The sequence below is a fragment of the Zingiber officinale genome, chromosome 3B (genome assembly GCF_018446385.1).
Source record: "Zingiber officinale cultivar Zhangliang chromosome 3B, Zo_v1.1, whole genome shotgun sequence".
In the NCBI taxonomy this organism is placed as follows: Eukaryota; Viridiplantae; Streptophyta; class Magnoliopsida; order Zingiberales; family Zingiberaceae; genus Zingiber; species Zingiber officinale.
This window is the reverse complement of record NC_055991.1, coordinates 17,483,746-17,502,272: the sequence shown is the minus strand read 5'-3', so window position 1 is coordinate 17,502,272 and position 18,527 is coordinate 17,483,746. Positions and strand designations below refer to the sequence as shown.

The following is an 18,527-nucleotide window of genomic DNA, read 5'->3' as shown; positions in this document are numbered from 1 at the left end:
GCCAGCTAGGACTCTCTCACCAAGTGTCTGGTCAATCTCTTTGACCCACTTGGACTTTTCTCTTCTTGCCAAGTATCCGGTCACTCCCTAAGACCTACTTGGACTTTTCTTCCTCGTGCCAAGTATCCGGTCAATCCCTTTGACCTACTTGGACTCTCACCAGATGTCTGGTCAACCTTGACCCATCTGGATTTCTCTTGCCTGGCTTCACTCACCAGGACTTTCCCAATTGCCTAGATTCACTCACTAGGTCTTTCACCTGGCTTCACTCACCAGGATTTTTCTCCTGCCTAGCTTCACTCACTAGGACTTCCCAATTGCCTAGCTTCACTCACTAGGTCTTTCACCTGGCTTCACTCACCAGGATTTTCCTCCTGCCTAACATCCCAGTTAGGACTTCCCAGTCAAGTATCCGGTCATCCTTGACCTACTTGACTCTTCTTCAATCAATATCTTATTGTCAAACATCTAAACCCAAACCAAGACTCAGCTTGGTCAACCAGGTCAACCTTGACCTGAGGGATGTTGCACCAACAATCTCCCCCTTTTTGATGTTTGACAATACCACAATAACACTTACAATGCCACATGTAAGTTAGGCTAATCCCATAGCCTCATTCTTCATGCCACTAGGTAATGAAAGCATAAGTTAAGCTTTTCATTCTCCCCCTAAGAGGGAAAACTCCCTCTTAGATAATGAAAGCCTAACTTACTCCCTTTCACACGTCCTTTCATTCTCCCCCTATTGGCACACATCAACCTATGCCCCCTCTTTGGGCACACTTCAACAAATCCATTTGTTGAAAACTCTCCCCCTGAAGAGTTGCTCATCATTGGTTACAACTTCACTCGTTGAACCAACATGATAATGAAGGTCCCATACCCTTCATTTATCCTTAACTTCTTCCTCAATGTAGACAAATACCCAACCTTGAGCATTTTCTAACATCTTGAGTTCCCACTTGAAATAATGAGGATATCCACTCCCCATTTCAAGTTCAAAAGCTCGTCCATGAGCATTTTCTTTAAAGAAGGTTAACCACCTTCCAAGGTTCATGAAAAATAATTTTCATGCCTTTAAAGAGTCCCTCCCCCTAAAGACATGGTGGTAACTTCTGTCATTGCACCAACAATGACTTGGAATCCCTAAACCTTTAGGAAACCCAGATTTAGAAGTTTTGAGATTCAAATGTTCAAAATTTGAAACAAACCTCAACCTAAACTTCAATGAAGTCTTCCTTAACCATTCCATCCTTGTTTTCAACACGAAAACACCCTTTTTATGTATACAAATGTATTTTAAGGGTTTGGAATGGTTACATAGACTAACCATGGTTCAAAGATGCTGAAGTCAGGCCTTCCCAGCCAAAATCAGCAACTTGGATCGATTGGAGTTGGGATCCAATCGATTGAACCAACCGAATCGATCCACTGATCGATTCAGTATGTGTGGATCGATCCACTGATCGATCCAGCGAGCTTCTGCTCGTGAGATTTACCTTCTGAATCGATCCACGGATCGATTCAGGAACTCCAATCGATCCATGGATCGATCGGAGTTCTGATAGTTGCTGAAATTCCATTTCAATCAACTTCAGAAACCCCTAGAAAATTCTACAAAAATTCAAAAATCATGAAATTTCGTGTAGACATTATTTAGGGCATACTTAATCATGGAAAAATAGCTTTCTATGAAAATACTTTATATTTTCAAAGATTGACACAAACTTGAAAACTTGCAAAAACTTTAGCGTTTTCTTCAAGTTTGTGTCTAACTATTCAATGGTGATTACTATCAAAAGATAGCCTTCACCAAAGTTTTCCAAAAACATTTTAAAAACATTTTCAAAACCAATATCCCATCATGTTCCTTGGGCATAATGCACATGACTTGTACATTAGCTTTCCCAATGATGGGAAAACACATAACTATGTGTTTTGATGAATTTAAAACTCAAAAGAATGCACTAAATCAACATCTTGAGTTTTGTTCATCATCCTAACATCTCACTTGTATCTAATGTGCACTGAAACACATACAAGTCATCTTATAGGTCTTTGTGAGATGTAAGATTTTGGTTTTGCCCTATTCTAGGGATCATGCATATCTATCTAGGCATTTTGAGAGGTAGACATCCACAAAGGATGTTACTTGTTGATTACTTGTTAAACAAATGTCACTTGTTTATTCCACTTGTTGTAAACAAATGCCACTTGTTTAACTAATGCCATATGTCCTTAATTTTTAAGGAAATAAACATAATGCATGATAATGTTATGGCATACATCAAAATAAAATAGCTTTCAAAAGAAAGATTCCTATAACTACATGATGTATGTATGGCATGACATGGTATTTTTGTATTTTTCATGATAAGTCATGAATGCAAAATACAAATAAGATAAAATATGATGTCATGGCATATTATGAGCAAACAATCATGGCAAGGTTTAGCATAAATAAAATATACCTAGATTACCTATCTAAGTATCGTTAATCTTAGCTAATCCTAAAACTTAAACCCTAGATTGCCCAAAGTGCTTCAAGAGAGTGCCAAAACCTAAATGGGCATTTCTAATTCTCTTGATTAATTTATGCCAATTGAAATTAAGCTTATCCTCAAATGTTGGCATATTCCATTTTTCCTCAAGAGTAATCACATAAATCAAGGCCCGGAGTGCCTTAAAATTTATAAGAGAATACCAAAATCCCAACTTGGTATTTCTCTAGGTTTTCCCAATTTATGCCTTTTTAAGATAAAATCAATTTTCCACCATTAGGCACATTTTACTCTTTCAAGGAGTAAATAATAATTCTATTTCATTTTCAAAGGTTAACAAAAACATTGAAAATGCTCCTTGAGTGTCAATTTCCTCAAAGTTGGGTTAACTACCCTTCTAATCGGAGTTGACACTCTCTAACCCATCTATGGGGTAGAGAAGATGCTCCTAGGAACCCAACACCTATTGGTGCTCCTTGGATGCTCTAGGTACTCACTAGGGATAACTTCCCTAGATACCTTCCTAGTAACCTTGTTGAGCTTCTTAGAAGCCTTGGTCACATTTTCTAGGTCAACTCTAGGGATAGCCTCTCTTGTGACCTTGTTAGTGACTTTCTTAGACTTCTTGGAAGTCTTAGTCACTTTGGTTGCAAAGATACTTCTAGGGATATCTTCCCTTGTATCTTGGACTTGACCTCTAGACTTAGGGTTTGTTCCATAGCTATATGGAACCCTATGATAACTAAGCACATTCTTTTTAGCTTTGGGTTTGTATCCCAAACCTCTATGACCATTGGATGACCTTTGTGCTCCTAGACCTAGGCTATGCTCATTTTGGCCTAATAAGATATTTTCCATCCTTCTTAGGGTCTTTTCCATTTTATCAAGTCTTGACCTCAAGACTTGATTTTCCATCACTAAGTCCTTAGTTTTTGGTTTTCCATTAAGTCCATGAGCATTTTTGTTTCTAGGCTTGTAGCTACAATCCTTAGAGTTCTTGCCTAGACTTTTACCTACATTCCTAGCCTTAAGTGTAGTAGTTTTGGCATGTAGGGCCACATGCTTTTCCTTAAAGCCCTCATGCTTCCTATTCTTATGGTAAATCGCATTAAAATGATAAAAATTAGAACTATCATGCTTTTTACCATAATGTAAAGGAGTAGGCTCAATAAATGTTACCTTCTTCTTTACCTTGGAGGCTCCCCCTTGACTAGTGCCTCCTTGAGCCTTGACCATCTTCTTCCCCTTGAGGCATTGACTCCGGTAATGCCCCTTTTGATTGCAAGAGAAGCATATGATATGCTCCTTGCTCTTCTTTGTTCCGGGAATGGTCTCCTCGGGCTTCTCCTTGCCCTTTTGCGTCACTTGACCCTTCTTCTTGGCCAAGTTGGGACACTTGCTCTTGTAGTGCCCACTTTCCCTACACTCAAAACATATTATATGATTTTTATTTTTAATTGAAACATTTATACCTTCTTGTGTAGGGATGACACTTGCTCCTCCATTTGCTATTTCTTGAATTTCGGAGGTGGCACCATCTTCTTCTTCTTCACTTGACCCGGATGTAGAAGCTTCTCCTTCTTCTTGATCCGGCGTCACCAAGGATTGCTCCCCCTCAATCCTAGAGGTGGAGGCTTCATCATCTTGAATATGAAACAAGGAGTATGCTCCCTCCTTGTTCCCTTCGTTGCATTCCCTTGAGGATGAAGCTTCTTGGATTTCCTCTTCTTCGGAGGTTGAGCATCTCTCAACCTCGGAGTCCTCCTCTTGGTCTTGCTCCAAAGAGTCACCTCTCTGGATTCTTCATGATCTTGTACAGTGGAGGGGATCTCTTCATGAAGCTTGGCCAATTTGCTCCATAGCTCCTTTGCATCTTCAAACTCTCCAATTTTGCAAAGGATGGTGCTTGGCAATAAATTGACCAAAAGCTTGGTCACTTTGTCATTTGCCTCGCACCTTTGGGCTTGCTCAGGGCTCCATTTGCTTTTCTTTAGAACTTTGCCCTTTGAATTTCTTGGAGCCTTGAAGCCTTCCATTAGAGCAAACCATTGCTCTATCTCCATCATAAGAAAATTTTCGATTCTTGATTTCCAAGAATCGAAACTCGCAGAAGTGTATGGTGGAGCCACCCTTGTGTCAAATCCAAGCCCATCTTGGAATTGCATCTTGAAGTTGAGCTTGATAAAGTCTTGAACTTGAAGAATTTGCTCCAACTTCTTCACCCTCTAGCTTTTCTTGATATGCTTGACCCTTCCGGCGATGATTCCGGTGAAGAGCGGCCTCGCTCTGATACCACTTGTTAGGACCAAAAGTAGCTAGAGGGGGGGGTGAATAGCTCGTCGCGTGCTCGTTGCTCGGTGTTGCTTGTTTCTTCAAGAATGCGCAGCGGAAAATACATAAACAAACACAAACACGCTAACACTAGGAGTTTACTTGGTATCCACCTCCAACGGAGATGACTAATCCAAGGATCCACACCACGCACGCACCCTCCACTATGAAAACACTCCTTTTCGGTAACTACCGAGGCGGAGAAGCCCTACAAGACTCTCAGTACAAGAAGAAGAAAGGGTAGTAAAGAATAAGCAAAAGCTTACAAGAAATGCAGTAAAAACCCTAGCTTCTTCTTCTTCTCGTTGCAACTCGCCTCTTGACTTGGATGAACCTCCAAGAACCTTCAAGAACTAGCGGTGAGGAGCTTAGAGAGTGCTGGGGAGGAGCTGTGTTGAATCTGGAATGAATCGGTGAAGTTCTGCTGAAGAAATCGCACGCCAACAGCTATAAACGACGCCAACGGTCGAATCCCAATCGATTGGATTGCTCCCAATCGATTGGGGAGGCTTTGGATCGATCCACGGATCGATCCAGAGCGCCTCTGTGCTCTGGAAAAACTTCTGGATCGATCCACGGATCGATCCAGCACTTATCGCGCGAAGCAGCAGCGTCCCAATCGATCCACTGATCGATTGGGACCTCTGGATCGATCCACGGATCGATCCAGAGAGGTTCTGTTCGTGGGGACTCACCGGATCGATCCAGATCTTCTGGATCGATCCACTGATCGATCCAAACCTGCTGGATCAATCCACGGATCAATCCAAACCTGCTGGATCAATCCACGGATCAATCCAAACTTGCTGGATCAATCCACGGATCAATCCAAACCTTGGTTTTTGCCCAAAACCAAGTCCAAAGCCCCCTAAACCAACATCTAGTCAACCATGACTTGTTGGTACATAAGACCTAGCATCCGGTCACCCTTGGCCAGCTAGGACTCTCTCACCAAGTGTCTGGTCAATCCCTTTGACTCACTTGGACTTTTCTCTTCTTGCCAAGTATCCGGTCACTCCCTAAGACCTACTTGGACTTTTCTTCCTCGTGCCAAGTATCCGGTCAATCCCTTTGACCTACTTGGACTCTCACCAGATGTCTGGTCAACCTTGACCCATCTGGATTTCTCTTGCCTGGCTTCACTCACCAGGACTTTCCCAATTGCCTAGATTCACTCACTAGGTCTTTCACCTGGCTTCACTCACCAGGATTTTTCTCCTGCCTAGCTTCACTCACTAGGACTTCCCAATTGCCTAGCTTCACTCACTAGGTCTTTCACCTGGCTTCACTCACCAAGATTTTCCTCCTGCCTAACATCCCAGTTAGGACTTCCCAGTCAAGTATCCGGTCATCCTTGACCTACTTGACTCTTCTTCAATCAATATCTTATTGTCAAACATCTAAACCCAAACCAAGACTCAGCTTGGTCAACCAGGTCAACCTTGACCTGAGGGATGTTGCACCAACAACTAGGGTTTAATGTCGTCACTTGATAATTTGGCGAAGATGTGAGTTTAAGGTCGCTGCTCGACCGCCGGTGGAGACTAGAGTTTAACGTTACCGCTCGATGATTTGACGAAGATGTGAGTTTAAGGTTGCCGCTCGATCGTCGATGGAGACTAGGGTTTAACATCGCCGCCCGACGATTTGATGAAGACTTGAGTTTAAGGTCGTCGCTCGACCGCCGATGGAGACTAGGGTTTAACGTCGTTGCTCGATGATTTGACGAGCCGCTCGGTCCGAAACTTTGAAACCCTTAGGTTCTTTTTTACTTATCCTGCAACCAGAGTATAGGGCTATCGGGGGTACAAAGATTGACTACTACATGAGTCCACCTCTTATCCGACTCGGTAGGGCTGGAGATGATTTGCGCTCTATGGCCGTTCCAGTTGCCTCCCATCCTCGTCCTCCAAGTAGTAGGCACCCGAGCGGCTTTCCCATGACTTTAAAAGGCCTGCCCCAGGGGGCTTCCAGTTTCAAGACGTCACCGACCGACTTTACTTTCTTCTACACCAAGTCGCCGACCTGAAACGATCTTGGGATCACCCTTCGATTATAGCTCTGCCTCATCCGTTGTCGGTAGGCCATCAGCCGTACTCCCGCTTTGGCGCGCACCTCGTCCACCAAGTCCAGCTCCAAGAGTCTCCGCTCAGCGTTGTCCTCGCTATAGTATTGTATCCGATCGGATTCAACGCCGACCTCGACAGAGACGACCACTTCTCCACCGTACACCAGGTGGAAAGAAGTTGCCTCGACCCCTTCCTTGGGAGTCATGCAAAGTGCCCACAGTACACTGGGGAGCTCATCGACCCAGCTACCTCCCATATGGTCGAGCCGAGCGCGGAGGATTTTGAGAATTTCGTGATTAGCGACCTCCGCTTGCCCATTTCTTTGAGGGTAGGCTACCGAGGTGAAGGCTTGTTGAATGTCATATCCTCCACACCATTCTCTGAGTCTTTGGCCAACAAACTGCCTTCCGTTATCTGAGATGAGCCAACGGAGGATATCGATCCGGCGGATGATGTGCTGCCAGATGAACTTCATGACCATCTGCTCAGTCATTCTTGCAAGTGGCTCGGCTTCTACCCATTTGGAGAAATAATCCACTACGACGAGCAGGAACTTCCGCTGACTTGTTGCCATGGGGAATAACCCAACAATGTCCATGCTCCACTGGTCGAACAGGCAAGAGACCATGGATGCCTTCATCTCCTTGGTCGGCCGGTGTGAGAGGCTATGATACTTCTGGCAGGACAGACAAATGACCATCGTCCGAGCGGCATCCTCTTGGAGGGTCGGACAGAAGTATCTAGCCAATAGGATCTTTCTAGCCAGTGAGCGGCCGCCTAGATGTCCTCCGCAGGACCCTTGATGGACCTCCCGTAGTATGTAATCAGCGGTCTCCGCTCTGACGCACTTAAGCAGAGGCCTAGAGAAGGCCTTCTTGTAGAGCTGATCCTCGATCAGGGTAAATCAACCAGCTCTTCTCCTTAATGTGCGAGCCTCCTCCTGATTGGACGGTGCAGCTCCTGACCACAAGAATTCCACTAGAGTCATTCTCCAATCACTTGGAAAGGAGAGTCCCTCCATTCGGTCGACATGAGCCACTAAAGATACCTACTCAATCGGCTGTGGTATGACGATCGGCGATAGCGAGCTGGCTAGCTTGGCCAGGTCGTCTGCAGCATGGTTTTCCGATCAGGGGATTTTATATATGACGACCTCCCGAAAGTTGACCTTTAATTTTTCGTAGGCTTCGGCGTAGAGCTTGAGTCGCGCATTACTTATCTCGAATGTCCCGGTTAGCTGCTGAGCGGCCAATTGAGAGTCCGAGTGGATGAAGACCCTGATGGCTCCAACGTGTCGGGCGACTTGTATGCCAGCTATCAACACCTCGTATTTGGCTTAATTGTTTGTTGCCCTATAGTCCATTCGACCGGACAACTGCATCCGCTCCCCTTGGGGGGAGATGAGCAATATACCGACCCCACTCCCTTACCGAGTAAATGAACCATCCACATATATCTTCCAAATGACTTCGGGCTCAGGATTGTGTACCTCAGTGATGAAATCCGCCAGGGACTGCGCCTTGATGGCCGTTCGGGGCTGGTATTGGATGTTGAACTCACTGAGCTCCGTAGTCTATTTGATTAGCCGTCCAAATGCTTCAGGATTCAGCAACACCCTCCTGAAGGGACTATTAGTCATTACGATGATGGAGTGGCTGAGGAAGTATGGGCGAAGCCTCTGAGCGACGAGTACCAATGTGTAAGCAAACTTCTCAAGATCAGTGTAGCGAGATTCAATGTCTTTCAATATATGACTCAAGAAGTACACTGGCTGTTCCTCGTCGTTTGGCCTAACTAGTGCCGAGCCAACCGCCTGCTCGGTCGAGGATAAATAAATTCTGAGTGGCTCGCCGACAGTTGACTTAGCCAATATAGGCAATGAATTGAGATACTCCTTCAGTTCTTCGAACGTCCGGTCGCACTCCTCGTCCCATTGAAATTTGGTGGCTCGGTGTAATATCTTGAAGAACTGCAATCTCCGGTCGGATGCCTTGGAGATGAATCGAGACAGTGCTATTATCCAACCGATGAGATGCTGGACTTCCTTCAGATTTCTAGGAGGCGACATGTCCTATAGTGCCTTCACTTTGCTGGGGTTGGCCTCAATGCCCCGTTTGGTGAAAATGTAGCCCAAAAATCACCCGCTTTTCACACCGAACATACACTTGTTTGGATTCAGCTTGATCCCGTATGCCCTAAGTATCTGGAAGGTCTCCTTGATATCTGCGCATAAGTCAGCCGTTCATTGGGATTTGATTAATATGTCGTTGACGTATACCTCCAAGTTACGGCTAATATGTCGTTGGAATACTTTGTTCATCAGCCTTTGATAGGTGCCTCTGACGTTCTTCAATCCGAATGACATGACATTATAACAATACGTGCCATCAGCCGTAATAAAGCTAACTTTTTCTTGATCTTCCCAGGCGAGCGACACTTGGTGGTACCCTTGATATGCGTCCAGCATGCATATCAGCTAGCACCCAGTAGTGGAGTCTACCATCTGATCAATCCGAGGCAGCGGGTAGAAGTCCTTCGGGCATGCCTTGTTGAGGTCCCGGAAGTCGATGTAGACTCGCCACTTGTTACCCGACTTCGAGACCAGCACTACATTCGCGACCCAGCTTGGGAATTGAACTTCCCGCACGTGGCCGACCTCCAACAACTTCTCTACTTCCACTCGGATGATCAGATTTTGCTCGGCGCTAAAGTCTCTCTTCTTTTGTTTCACCGGACGGCGTCCGGTCGGACGTCGTCCGGTCGGACGTCGTCCGGTCGGACGTGGAGTTGGTGTTGCGCGACGCCCAGGGAAATTCCGGGGAGCTCGTACATTGACCACGCGAACACGTCATGGTTTTGCTGGAGACAGGTGATCAGCTCCGCCTTCCGTTCAGCTTCTAGGTCGGATGCTATGAAAGTTGTTACTTCCGCTTGGCGAGGATGGATTTGCACTTCCTCTTTCTCCTCATAAACTAGAGTAGGTGGTTTTTCAGTGATGACGCTTACCTCTAGTCTTGACCATCTCAATGTGGCAGCACCGAGCGGCTAGCTGGTCACCTCTGACTTCTCCAATCCGGTCGTCGATCGGGAACTTGATATTTTGGCAGTAGGTTGAAACTACCGCCCAGAACTCATTGACAGTCGGTTGACCCAAGATAACGTTGTAGGCTGAGGGGGCATCTACCACGATGAAGTTTATGGTTCTAGTCCTCCTGAGTGACTCCTCTCCGAGCGATGTGGCCAATTTGGTTTGGTCGATCGGCTATACCTCGTTGCCAGTGAACCCATATAGTGGGGTCGTCATTAGTAGTAGCTCGCCTTGGTCGATCTGGAGCTGATCGAAAGCCTTCTTGAAGATTATATTCATCGAGCTCCCTGTGTCAACAAAAACTTGGTGGATAGTATAGTTAGCGATTACCGCTCGGATGATGAGGGCGTCATCGTGCAGGGGCTTCTACTCCCTCGAGGTCCCGGGGCCCAAAGCTGATCTTAGGTTCACTTGCCATTTCTTGGCTGCACCCCACTGCATGTATCTCCAACCAGCGGGCGTATGACTTTCAGGCTCGGTTGGAGTCACCGTTGGTCGGTCCACCAGCGATGATGTTTATTTCCCCTCGCACGACATTACTTCTGTTCTCCTCCTCCCGAGAGGATGGCCTGATTCGCTCATGCACGGCTCGGGAAGAATCAATGCTTCCCCTTTGCTGATGATGCTGCTGTTGATCGGGAGATCTTCTTGCATCTTCTTGTTGCCCGGCGGATTGATGCCTATGTCATCGTTCGGGAGAAGGAGATTGCCGATGATAGCCCCTTGGGGCCGGTCTGGCGATTGGTGTTAGACCACGACAATCACGTGTGTTGTGCGACGCCGACTGGTGGAAGGAACAGAACATAGGTGTCAATATCTTGCCCTTTGGTGCCTTCGGCCGATCGGAAGCCTCATGCTGCACGGCCCGTGCCCTCATTTCTTGGTGCGGTCAACCTTCAGCTCTTGGCCCCCTTGGCGGTTGGTGGTTGCTCGGCGGTCGTCGTTCGGTTGCCACCGAAGGTTTGGCTGGTGCCTCCTTCCTTCTGGCTGCCTAGGCCTCCTCCACGTTTATATACTCATTAGTCTTCTTGAGCATATGGTCGTAGTCATGGGGTGGCTTCCTGATGAGTGACCGAAAGAAGTCTCCTTCTGCGAGCCCCTGGGTGAAGGTATTCATCATGGTCTCAGATGAGACCGAAGGGATGTCCATAGCTACCTGATTAAATCACTGGATGTACGCCCGAAGAGCTTCTCTTGGTCCTTTCTTCAAAGAAAATAAACTAACGCTTATCTTCTAGTAACGTCGGCTGCTCGCAAAATGATATAGGAAGGCCGTTCAGAAATCCTTGAAACTTTGTATCGATCCGTCCAGCAGTTTCCTGAACCATTGTTGTGCTGAGCCGGAGAGCGTGGTAAGGAAGACCCAACACTTCACCCCATTTGTGTATTGGTGAAGGGTGGCCGCATTGTCGAACTTGCCCAAATGGTTGTCTGGATCGGTCGACCCGTTATATTCTCCAATAGCTAGTGGAGCGTAGTGTCTGGGCAGTGGGTCCTGTAGTATCGCTTCGGAGAACTGGCGGTTGATCCGCTCGGGGGGCGCATCTGCTCGCGGTGCTTTGTCTTTCCTAGCATCCCGAACGGGTGCTTCGTCCGAAGAAGATCCTCGCTCTTGATTCACTTGTACGATTTCCTAGGGTGTCTGGAACAGAGCCCGATGGAACGGTATTGGCGCAGGGGGTGCTTCTCCTTGTGTGCCGATCGGCCCTCTATTTTGTCCCCGGATGGAGAGTTGCTCCGGCTGATCTTCTTGCGCCGCTCGACCCCCAGATGCCGATGTTGCTTGCTGTGCCAGCCGATCGGCTAGCGCCTTTTACTGTTGCTGCTCAACTATTTTGGTTGCCCGAGCTTGCACGAGCATATCGAGCTCCTCTTGAGTGAGCGTCACATTGTGAAGTCGTCCAGCTTCTTTCATCTTCTCGGCTCGGATACAGGTGCGTTCCTACAGATGGCGCAAAATTTGATCCTATCCGAGAATCGAGGCGATGGACGCTGGGGGACGTGGCGCTCCTGTTGACTCTTAACGGACTCCGAGTTGAAGGAACCTGCAACCACAGCAGCGTCAGTGCCGAGCTAGAGTGGGGTTCTCTGACGATGTCCTTCCGACACTCAAGTCAATGTCTGGCAGTGTATAAGCGTGGAAACAAAGAAGCAGAGTAACAGTAGCTACAACAAAGTGTGCATACCTCCGTCGAAGCTTAGAGCCCTTTATATAGGGCTTCGGGGAAGCACGTGCACGCTTCTCGGGATAAACACGCTTCTCAAAGATTTCCCTGAAAAGACATGTCAGAAAAGCGTCCCTAACACCATACCTCAATGGCCCGGACATATCTCTGTCATGACAGTAGAAGCTTCCGCCATACGATCATTTGCCTGTTCATGCCGCCAGCCATGCCGCCTGTTGGTGGCGCGAGTTCCCGCAAGGATATCAGCTGATCCTCCTTTTGTCCGTTATTGGGTTGAGCGGGAGGGCCGCTCGACCAGCCCTTAACCGTTCGGGTGGTCTAGCCCTTCGGCCGAGCGGAGTGGCTGCTCAGAGCGGGCGCTCGGCCAACACTCCACTGTATGAGTTCCGTTGTGCTGTGACCCCTTTTCACCGGTTCGAGGTTCGATGTAAGTTCGAGCGAGATAGCCACTCGGTGTATGTCTTGCTTTGAGCGTCGGAAGCTCGGTGCCTGGTCGAGCTGTGGTGATATCTGATCGATACTTCTTTGTCCCGGTCGGGCGAGTGAGTTGTCCGACCGACCATCGATACATGAATGTTGACCGCTTAGACTTTGACTGCCATCGTGGCCATGGCCCCTGAGGGGTGGGCCCTTATCACGTGAGAAAGAAGCGAAGATTTGGAAGAACTACGAGAAGATCGAAGAAGGCTTATAGAGAGCAGGAAAGGTTGCCGCGGATGAAGAGAGGAAGACGGGAAGTCGCCGGAGCAACTGATCGTGAATCGCTGGAGCAACTGGTCACGAATCGTCGGAACACTGAGCAGAAAGCAAGGGCAAGGAAGAAGGCGGCGCTGCGACGTTATAAGCCCTCGGTTCGGCTGAGCAGAGCCGCCGAATCTAGGGCGTGAAATCCAAGAGACAAATTTAGCAGCAGAATTCAAACCGTCAGGTGTCGCGTCAAAGCTTGTCGCTTCGGGCAGACGACAACTGCGGTTGCGACACATGGCATTCCTTCACTGGTTCGCATTTAATAGGTGCGTGCTCGGCCTTAACGGGATGATTTGCATGAATTCTGAAGATATTTTGGTGACATCAGCAATGACCGCAAGCGTCCGAGGATATTGAAGGAGAAAGCCCAAGCGCGAAGGCTTGGAGCGTCGATCGGCTACCGTGGTCGATCTCATGGCCGGCTGGCACTCTTCGACAAATCGATCGGAATTCTTCCAATATGGTGGCTGATCAGCCAACCGACCCCATGCTTCTTGATGTCCAGTCAGTCGGATTTACATCTTCCTTCGACTAGACTCGAAGGAGAGACATGTGATCCGGTGATAAGGGCGCACCCCTCGAGGGGTCATGGCTACGAATGCAGTCAAAGTCTAAGCAGTCAACATCCATGTATCGGTGGCCGGTCGGACAACTCACTCGCCTGACCGGGACAAAGAAGTATCGATCATATATTACCACAACTCGGCCAGACACCGAGCTTCCGACGCTCAAAGCAAGACATACACCAAGCGGTTAGCTCGCTCAAACTTACATCGAACCTCGGAGCCGGTGAAAAGGGATCACAGCACAACGGAACTTTGATAGTGGAATGTTGGCCGAGCGGCCGCTCCGAGCGGCCACTTCGCTCAGCCGAAGGGCTAGACCACCTGAGCGTCCAAGGGCTGGCCGAGCGACCCTCTCGCTCAACCCACTAACGGATAAAAGGAGGATCAGCTGATATCTTCGTGGGAACTCGCGCCACCGACAGATGGCATGGTTGGCGGCATGGACAGGCAGAGGATCGTACGGTGGAAGTTTCCACTGTCATGTCAGAGATATGCCCGAGTCATTGAGGTATGGTGTCAGGGGCGCTTTCCTGACATGTCTTTTCAGGGGAAGATTTGAGAAGCGTGTATGCCTTGAGAAGCGTGCACGCACTTCTCCGGAGCCCTATATAAAGGCCTCCAAGCTTCGACGAAGGTATGCACACTTTACTGTAGCTATTGTTACTCTGCTTCTTTGTTTCCACGCTTATACACCGCCGGAGACTGACTTGAGCGTCAGAGGGCCATCGTCGGGAAACCCCACCCTGGCTCGACACTGACGTTGCTGTGGTTGCAGGTTCATTTAACTCGGAGTCTGTCAAGAGTCAACAGAAATGCCACGTCCCCCAACGTCCAACACCTCGATTATCGAAAGGATCAGGATCAAGATCATTTGTCGTTGAGTAGGAGATTACGGATGTTGAACCACCTTAAACAAATGCGTATGCTTGTAAATGTTTGATTCGTATTTTTTATGTTCATTTTTCACTATATAGTTATATAACCTTACAGATCAAGAGTTTTATAAAATCATCATCAATTGTAAGTGTCTATAAACTATTTACCCTCTTCTAGCTAGCCAAAGATGCACTGTATCACAATGCTGGTTCCCATTCCTATGCTCCTATACTCACCCAATCTTCATCCTATATTCCACTTAATCTTTCAATAGATTCCACATCATTATTGCCACATCAACTATTGGCAAATATTAAACTTACATTTAGTTAAGTATAGCATTACTAAACATAGCCCTCGTCTCCTTCAAATTAGGATACAGAGCGGCTAAAAAGTTGCATAATTATTTTTAGAATTATTTTTATCCTCTTCACTTCATGTTCTATAAATCATTCTCCCCCCTCATTCTTCTCCTCATTCGTTAGTTAATTCCCGAAGCGATGTCGACCGCCGCCGGCGTTAAGAGCCCCTCGCCTGTTTCCTCGGCGAGCCTCTTAATCCGGCGGCGCGGGAAGCCCGTCCCGGCTCTGCTCGACCTCGCGCCCCTCGCCGCAGCCCCGCCGCAGTCGACCAAGGTTGAAGGCGAGTACACAAGCCTTCGCGACGTCATGGGGGTTCCGCCGCCGGCGCCAGGGCTCTCATCCCCTGTCGCCACCCCCGGCGGCGAGATCCGTATAAAGAACCGCCTGGTGCAGCAGGCGGCGCAGGCGTACCTGCAGCCGACGCCCACGGCCGCCTCCAGCCACCGCCGCCGTGGGATCCTCCTCACCTCCGACGACTCCTGCGGCGAGCACCTCTCTGACTGCCTCCGCTTCTTCGGAGGACTGTGGCAGTCCCTTTGGCATTCATTTTTCCCGTTAGAATCCCGCAGCTTGCTCGTCATTCACATCAAATGCTGAGTACTCTTTTATCACAAAACAATGAAAAAGAAGCCACAAATCAAAAGCACACACAACAGTTTGATTTGTACAGAGTTCCTTCCCCTCCCAATTTTAATATGTCCGGCTGTATCTTTGTCTTTTTTTCTATCCCTGCCAATTGAATCGATGGGGATTCTGTAGCCTTATTTGCGTTGTCGAGACGGGCGCTGCTTCGCGTTTGTGCCAAGAAGGGCTTCTGCGAAGTCCTCCAGTTCATCGTGTTTCTTATTCTTCGATGATGAGCCTTTAATCTTCTGCATAGATTAATAATATTTTGAAAAAAAAATTAAAAATTCTGAGATGCTGCTGTTGATGTAAAATATGTCTGACGAACCTCGATTGAAATTAACTAACTAATTACCTCGTTGCCTGATCTCCGGGAAACTACGTACTGGAGGACATCCTGGAACAGAGTGTAGCCTCTCTCTGTAAAATTCCTGAGATAGAAGACAAGGAGTTGGCCGAGTTTAGGCCTCAGGTTTCTGAACCTCTCCTCGATGTTGGGCTCATACTGCATCACCACGGGTCGAAGGAAGGTTTCGTAAACTAGATCACTTCCCTGCAATGAGAATCAATTCATGCTTGATCTTTCCATTTCATCATGTCTGGTTGCGAGGCATGTGTATGCGTGTGTACCTTAGTTTTGGGGTACCACAAGTAGACCAAGAAGGCTACCTTGGCTTCGCCATACATCGGTATCCTGCAATTTTCGGAACAAGAATTGAGACATGAACAAAACAAATTAGAAGATCTAGAAAGATCAAGCGTAACTGAGGAAACGAGTGAATGATAATTACAATGAGACTAGGACTTCCAAGAGCATTTCGACGACGGTGAGTATCGCCACGATTATCCTGCAAAGTTGTGGGTATGAGTCATGCACCCACTAAGAATTCTTTTTCTTTTCAAAACAAACAAGTTAAAGGAAAAGGGAAAAGAATGAGGCAGCTTAATTGCCAACGAGTAGGCATGCTAATGACCACGGCTACGGCAGCCACCGCCTGGTTAGGAACAACATGCCGAGCCGAGCATTGCTCACTCTCGTATGACAATCTACCACCCAAATACCAACTCGGCTAAAGAGCTTAGTTGAGCCCTGCAGATCCATTTTTGTTGCCTGGGTTCATTGGGACTTCTATCTAGAACTCTAATGTGAAATTTATTTTTAAAACCCAAATAATCATTAAAGTAGTAAAGTGCTAATTTTAAAATTGATCCCGTATAAAGCAATTCAAGTTGGACAAACTTACAAGAATTATTAGGTTGATAGCGACAAACTTGAAGGTCATCAAAAGATAACAACAGCGTAGCCACTAAGTTGTGGAGTTAAAGTTTATGACTTGCAGGTTTGGACGACCAACCTTCTCAAACCATTCCACTGAGCTATTGGATTAAAGCTGTCTAAATTAATCATATCAAAATGGTGGTGGATAAACTATGAATAAATCTGGACCCTTAATTGCGTGTTTATACAATTAAATCATCAAAGAAATGATGAATCATTTGAGAAGAGATGCCTAATTGGTATACAGTATCCTCAAGAAAATGAACAATTATTGAATCATCTGAGAAGAGAGGTCAAGAGATTATCATCAAAATTATGAGAGAATTGCAATTTGAAAGGAGGAAATCTGCTCGTTTCCAAACTTTGAATCAAGTATGCAAGAATTTACCAGTATTGGCACCAGAATCGAAGCTGAACTGTGTAGTTGCCATGGGGCTGCTCCAATGTCTTGAAGCATTCGAAAGCTGGATAAGCATACCCAAAGAACACCCTGCCATTCAGAGGAAAAAGAATTATGAACAAGATAAAGCGGATCCTTTTTGGAAAAAAAAAGAAAAAGAAAAAAAAGAGAAATAGGAGAAGAGAACTCACAGAAGAAGTTTGGTAATATACTCTGCAAACATCTTGAGATTAATCCCTCAGACTCCTTCCTTCTGCGAAGAACAAATGGATTAATACCAGACCCTTAAAATGGAGACAGATCATTAAATTCTCAGGCGTTGACCTTGCCACTTGGCAATTCTTTTCTCTGTCCCCGAGGAACAATTTGGATTTCAAAGATGCCTTCGATCGAGCTTGAAACAGAATGATTTCCTTGAAATTCACCCTCTTTTCTTCCCCAATCTGCTATTGAAATGAAGGAAGAAAAGTGATGGCTATAATTTGCTGGGTCGATGTGGAAGTTGGGGCGTAGCGGAGAAGGGAAGGAAGCAGCGGTTGCTTTCGCGGGACGTCTCCACTCTCCCATCGAAATTAAATTATAGACGCAGAAGCAAGAATTGATTAATTTTTCAGACGACAATGCCCTCATCATCCCTCGCCCATGACTGTGATAGGACGAGGGGTAGTTTCGTCATCTCAGAGGTTACAGCCGGAACTGGTCCATCACCGGTTCAATCAGATTGCAGCTTACTCATTTATTTTTTCCAATTTCCATTCTTCCTTTTATTTTATTTTTTAAACAATTCATTGGTAGAATATGCAATTTCTTGATTGGTTCTTCACTTCTTCTAGAGTATGTTCAACCTTTTTTTATCTTTATGTTTTCTACGTAATTGACGGCAACAAGAAGAAAAATTAAAAAAATAATAGAGGTCGAAGATTGGACATTGAAGGAGACTGGCGCGTTTAGGATGCCCACACTGATAATCTTCGCCTATCAGATTTGATGGTTGACTTGTGGATTCAACTAAGAGCAAATGCAATTATTTTAATTTGTTCACGAGAATTTTCTTAAGTAAATGTTTTTGAGATAATTAAATTCAGAGCGAACTGTGCATTGTAAAATCGAATCCGATTTTTCATTTAAAATTCATATTCTTTAGAAAAGTATTTTCCAAGACATCAAACCAGCTTGTTGAATGAAGACTGATAGGATTGAGTAGGTAAGGAGACGGGTAGCAAGTTGAAAATTAGAAAAAAAAAATAAAGCAAGGAGACGATGTGGGGCCTACTGCGTGTCATGAATCTCCAATTCGTCCAAACTGATGCCGCGATTATAGTAAGTCAATTCTGACTCGTATGATTGTGGAGGCCAACAAACGTGTTTGAATGGAAGTGGAGCAGCGTCAGCGTTTGTGTTATCTCAAACATGATGATGATAAAAAGTGAATAGGTTCACTTTTACCGTTTATGTCAATTCGTTTAGATTAATATGAAAAAAATAAATTATAAATAAT

The 18,527-nt window shown here is 46.3% G+C and overlaps 2 protein-coding genes across 3 annotated transcripts; one reads left to right on the top strand and one right to left on the bottom strand.

Moving 5' to 3' along the window:
• Positions 1-14,667: 14,667 nt before the first annotated feature.
• LOC122055999 (putative HVA22-like protein g) lies at positions 14,668-17,581 on the bottom strand. 2 transcript variants are annotated; one of them, XM_042617724.1, is made up of 7 exons: positions 17,354-17,581; positions 17,221-17,282; positions 17,018-17,119; positions 16,142-16,198; positions 15,981-16,044; positions 15,706-15,903; positions 14,668-15,598 (listed from the first exon to the last, which is right to left on the bottom strand). In XM_042617724.1, the coding sequence occupies exons 2-7, from the start codon at positions 17,250-17,252 to the stop codon at positions 15,488-15,490; spliced, it is 564 nt and encodes a 187-aa protein (XP_042473658.1). In that variant the 5' UTR covers positions 17,253-17,282; positions 17,354-17,581; the 3' UTR covers positions 14,668-15,487. The 2 variants fall into 2 exon arrangements, with proteins under 2 accessions (XP_042473658.1, XP_042473659.1); XM_042617725.1 differs by having other exon boundaries at positions 17,221-17,279.
• Positions 14,865-15,323, top strand: LOC122054717. The gene has a single exon (XM_042616154.1). It carries the CDS (start codon positions 14,865-14,867, stop codon positions 15,321-15,323), a length of 459 nt encoding a protein of 152 aa, XP_042472088.1.
• Positions 17,582-18,527: the final 946 nt, after the last annotated feature.

Excerpts from the sequence above, each read along its gene's own strand:
- LOC122054717 (XM_042616154.1), top strand. The coding sequence starts at position 14,865 with ATGTCGACCGCCGCCGGCGTTAAGAGCCCCTCGCCTGTTTCCTCGGCG.
- LOC122055999 (XM_042617724.1), bottom strand. The coding sequence starts at position 17,252 with ATGTTTGCAGAGTATATTACCAAACTTCTTCT. Across the intron at positions 16,199-17,017 it reads CGATTCTGGTGCCAATACTG|GATAATCGTGGCGATACTCA; the intron begins GTAAATTCTTGC and ends ACAACTTTGCAG. Across the intron at positions 15,599-15,705 it reads CCCGGAGATCAGGCAACGAG|AAGATTAAAGGCTCATCATC; the intron begins GTAATTAGTTAG and ends TAATCTATGCAG.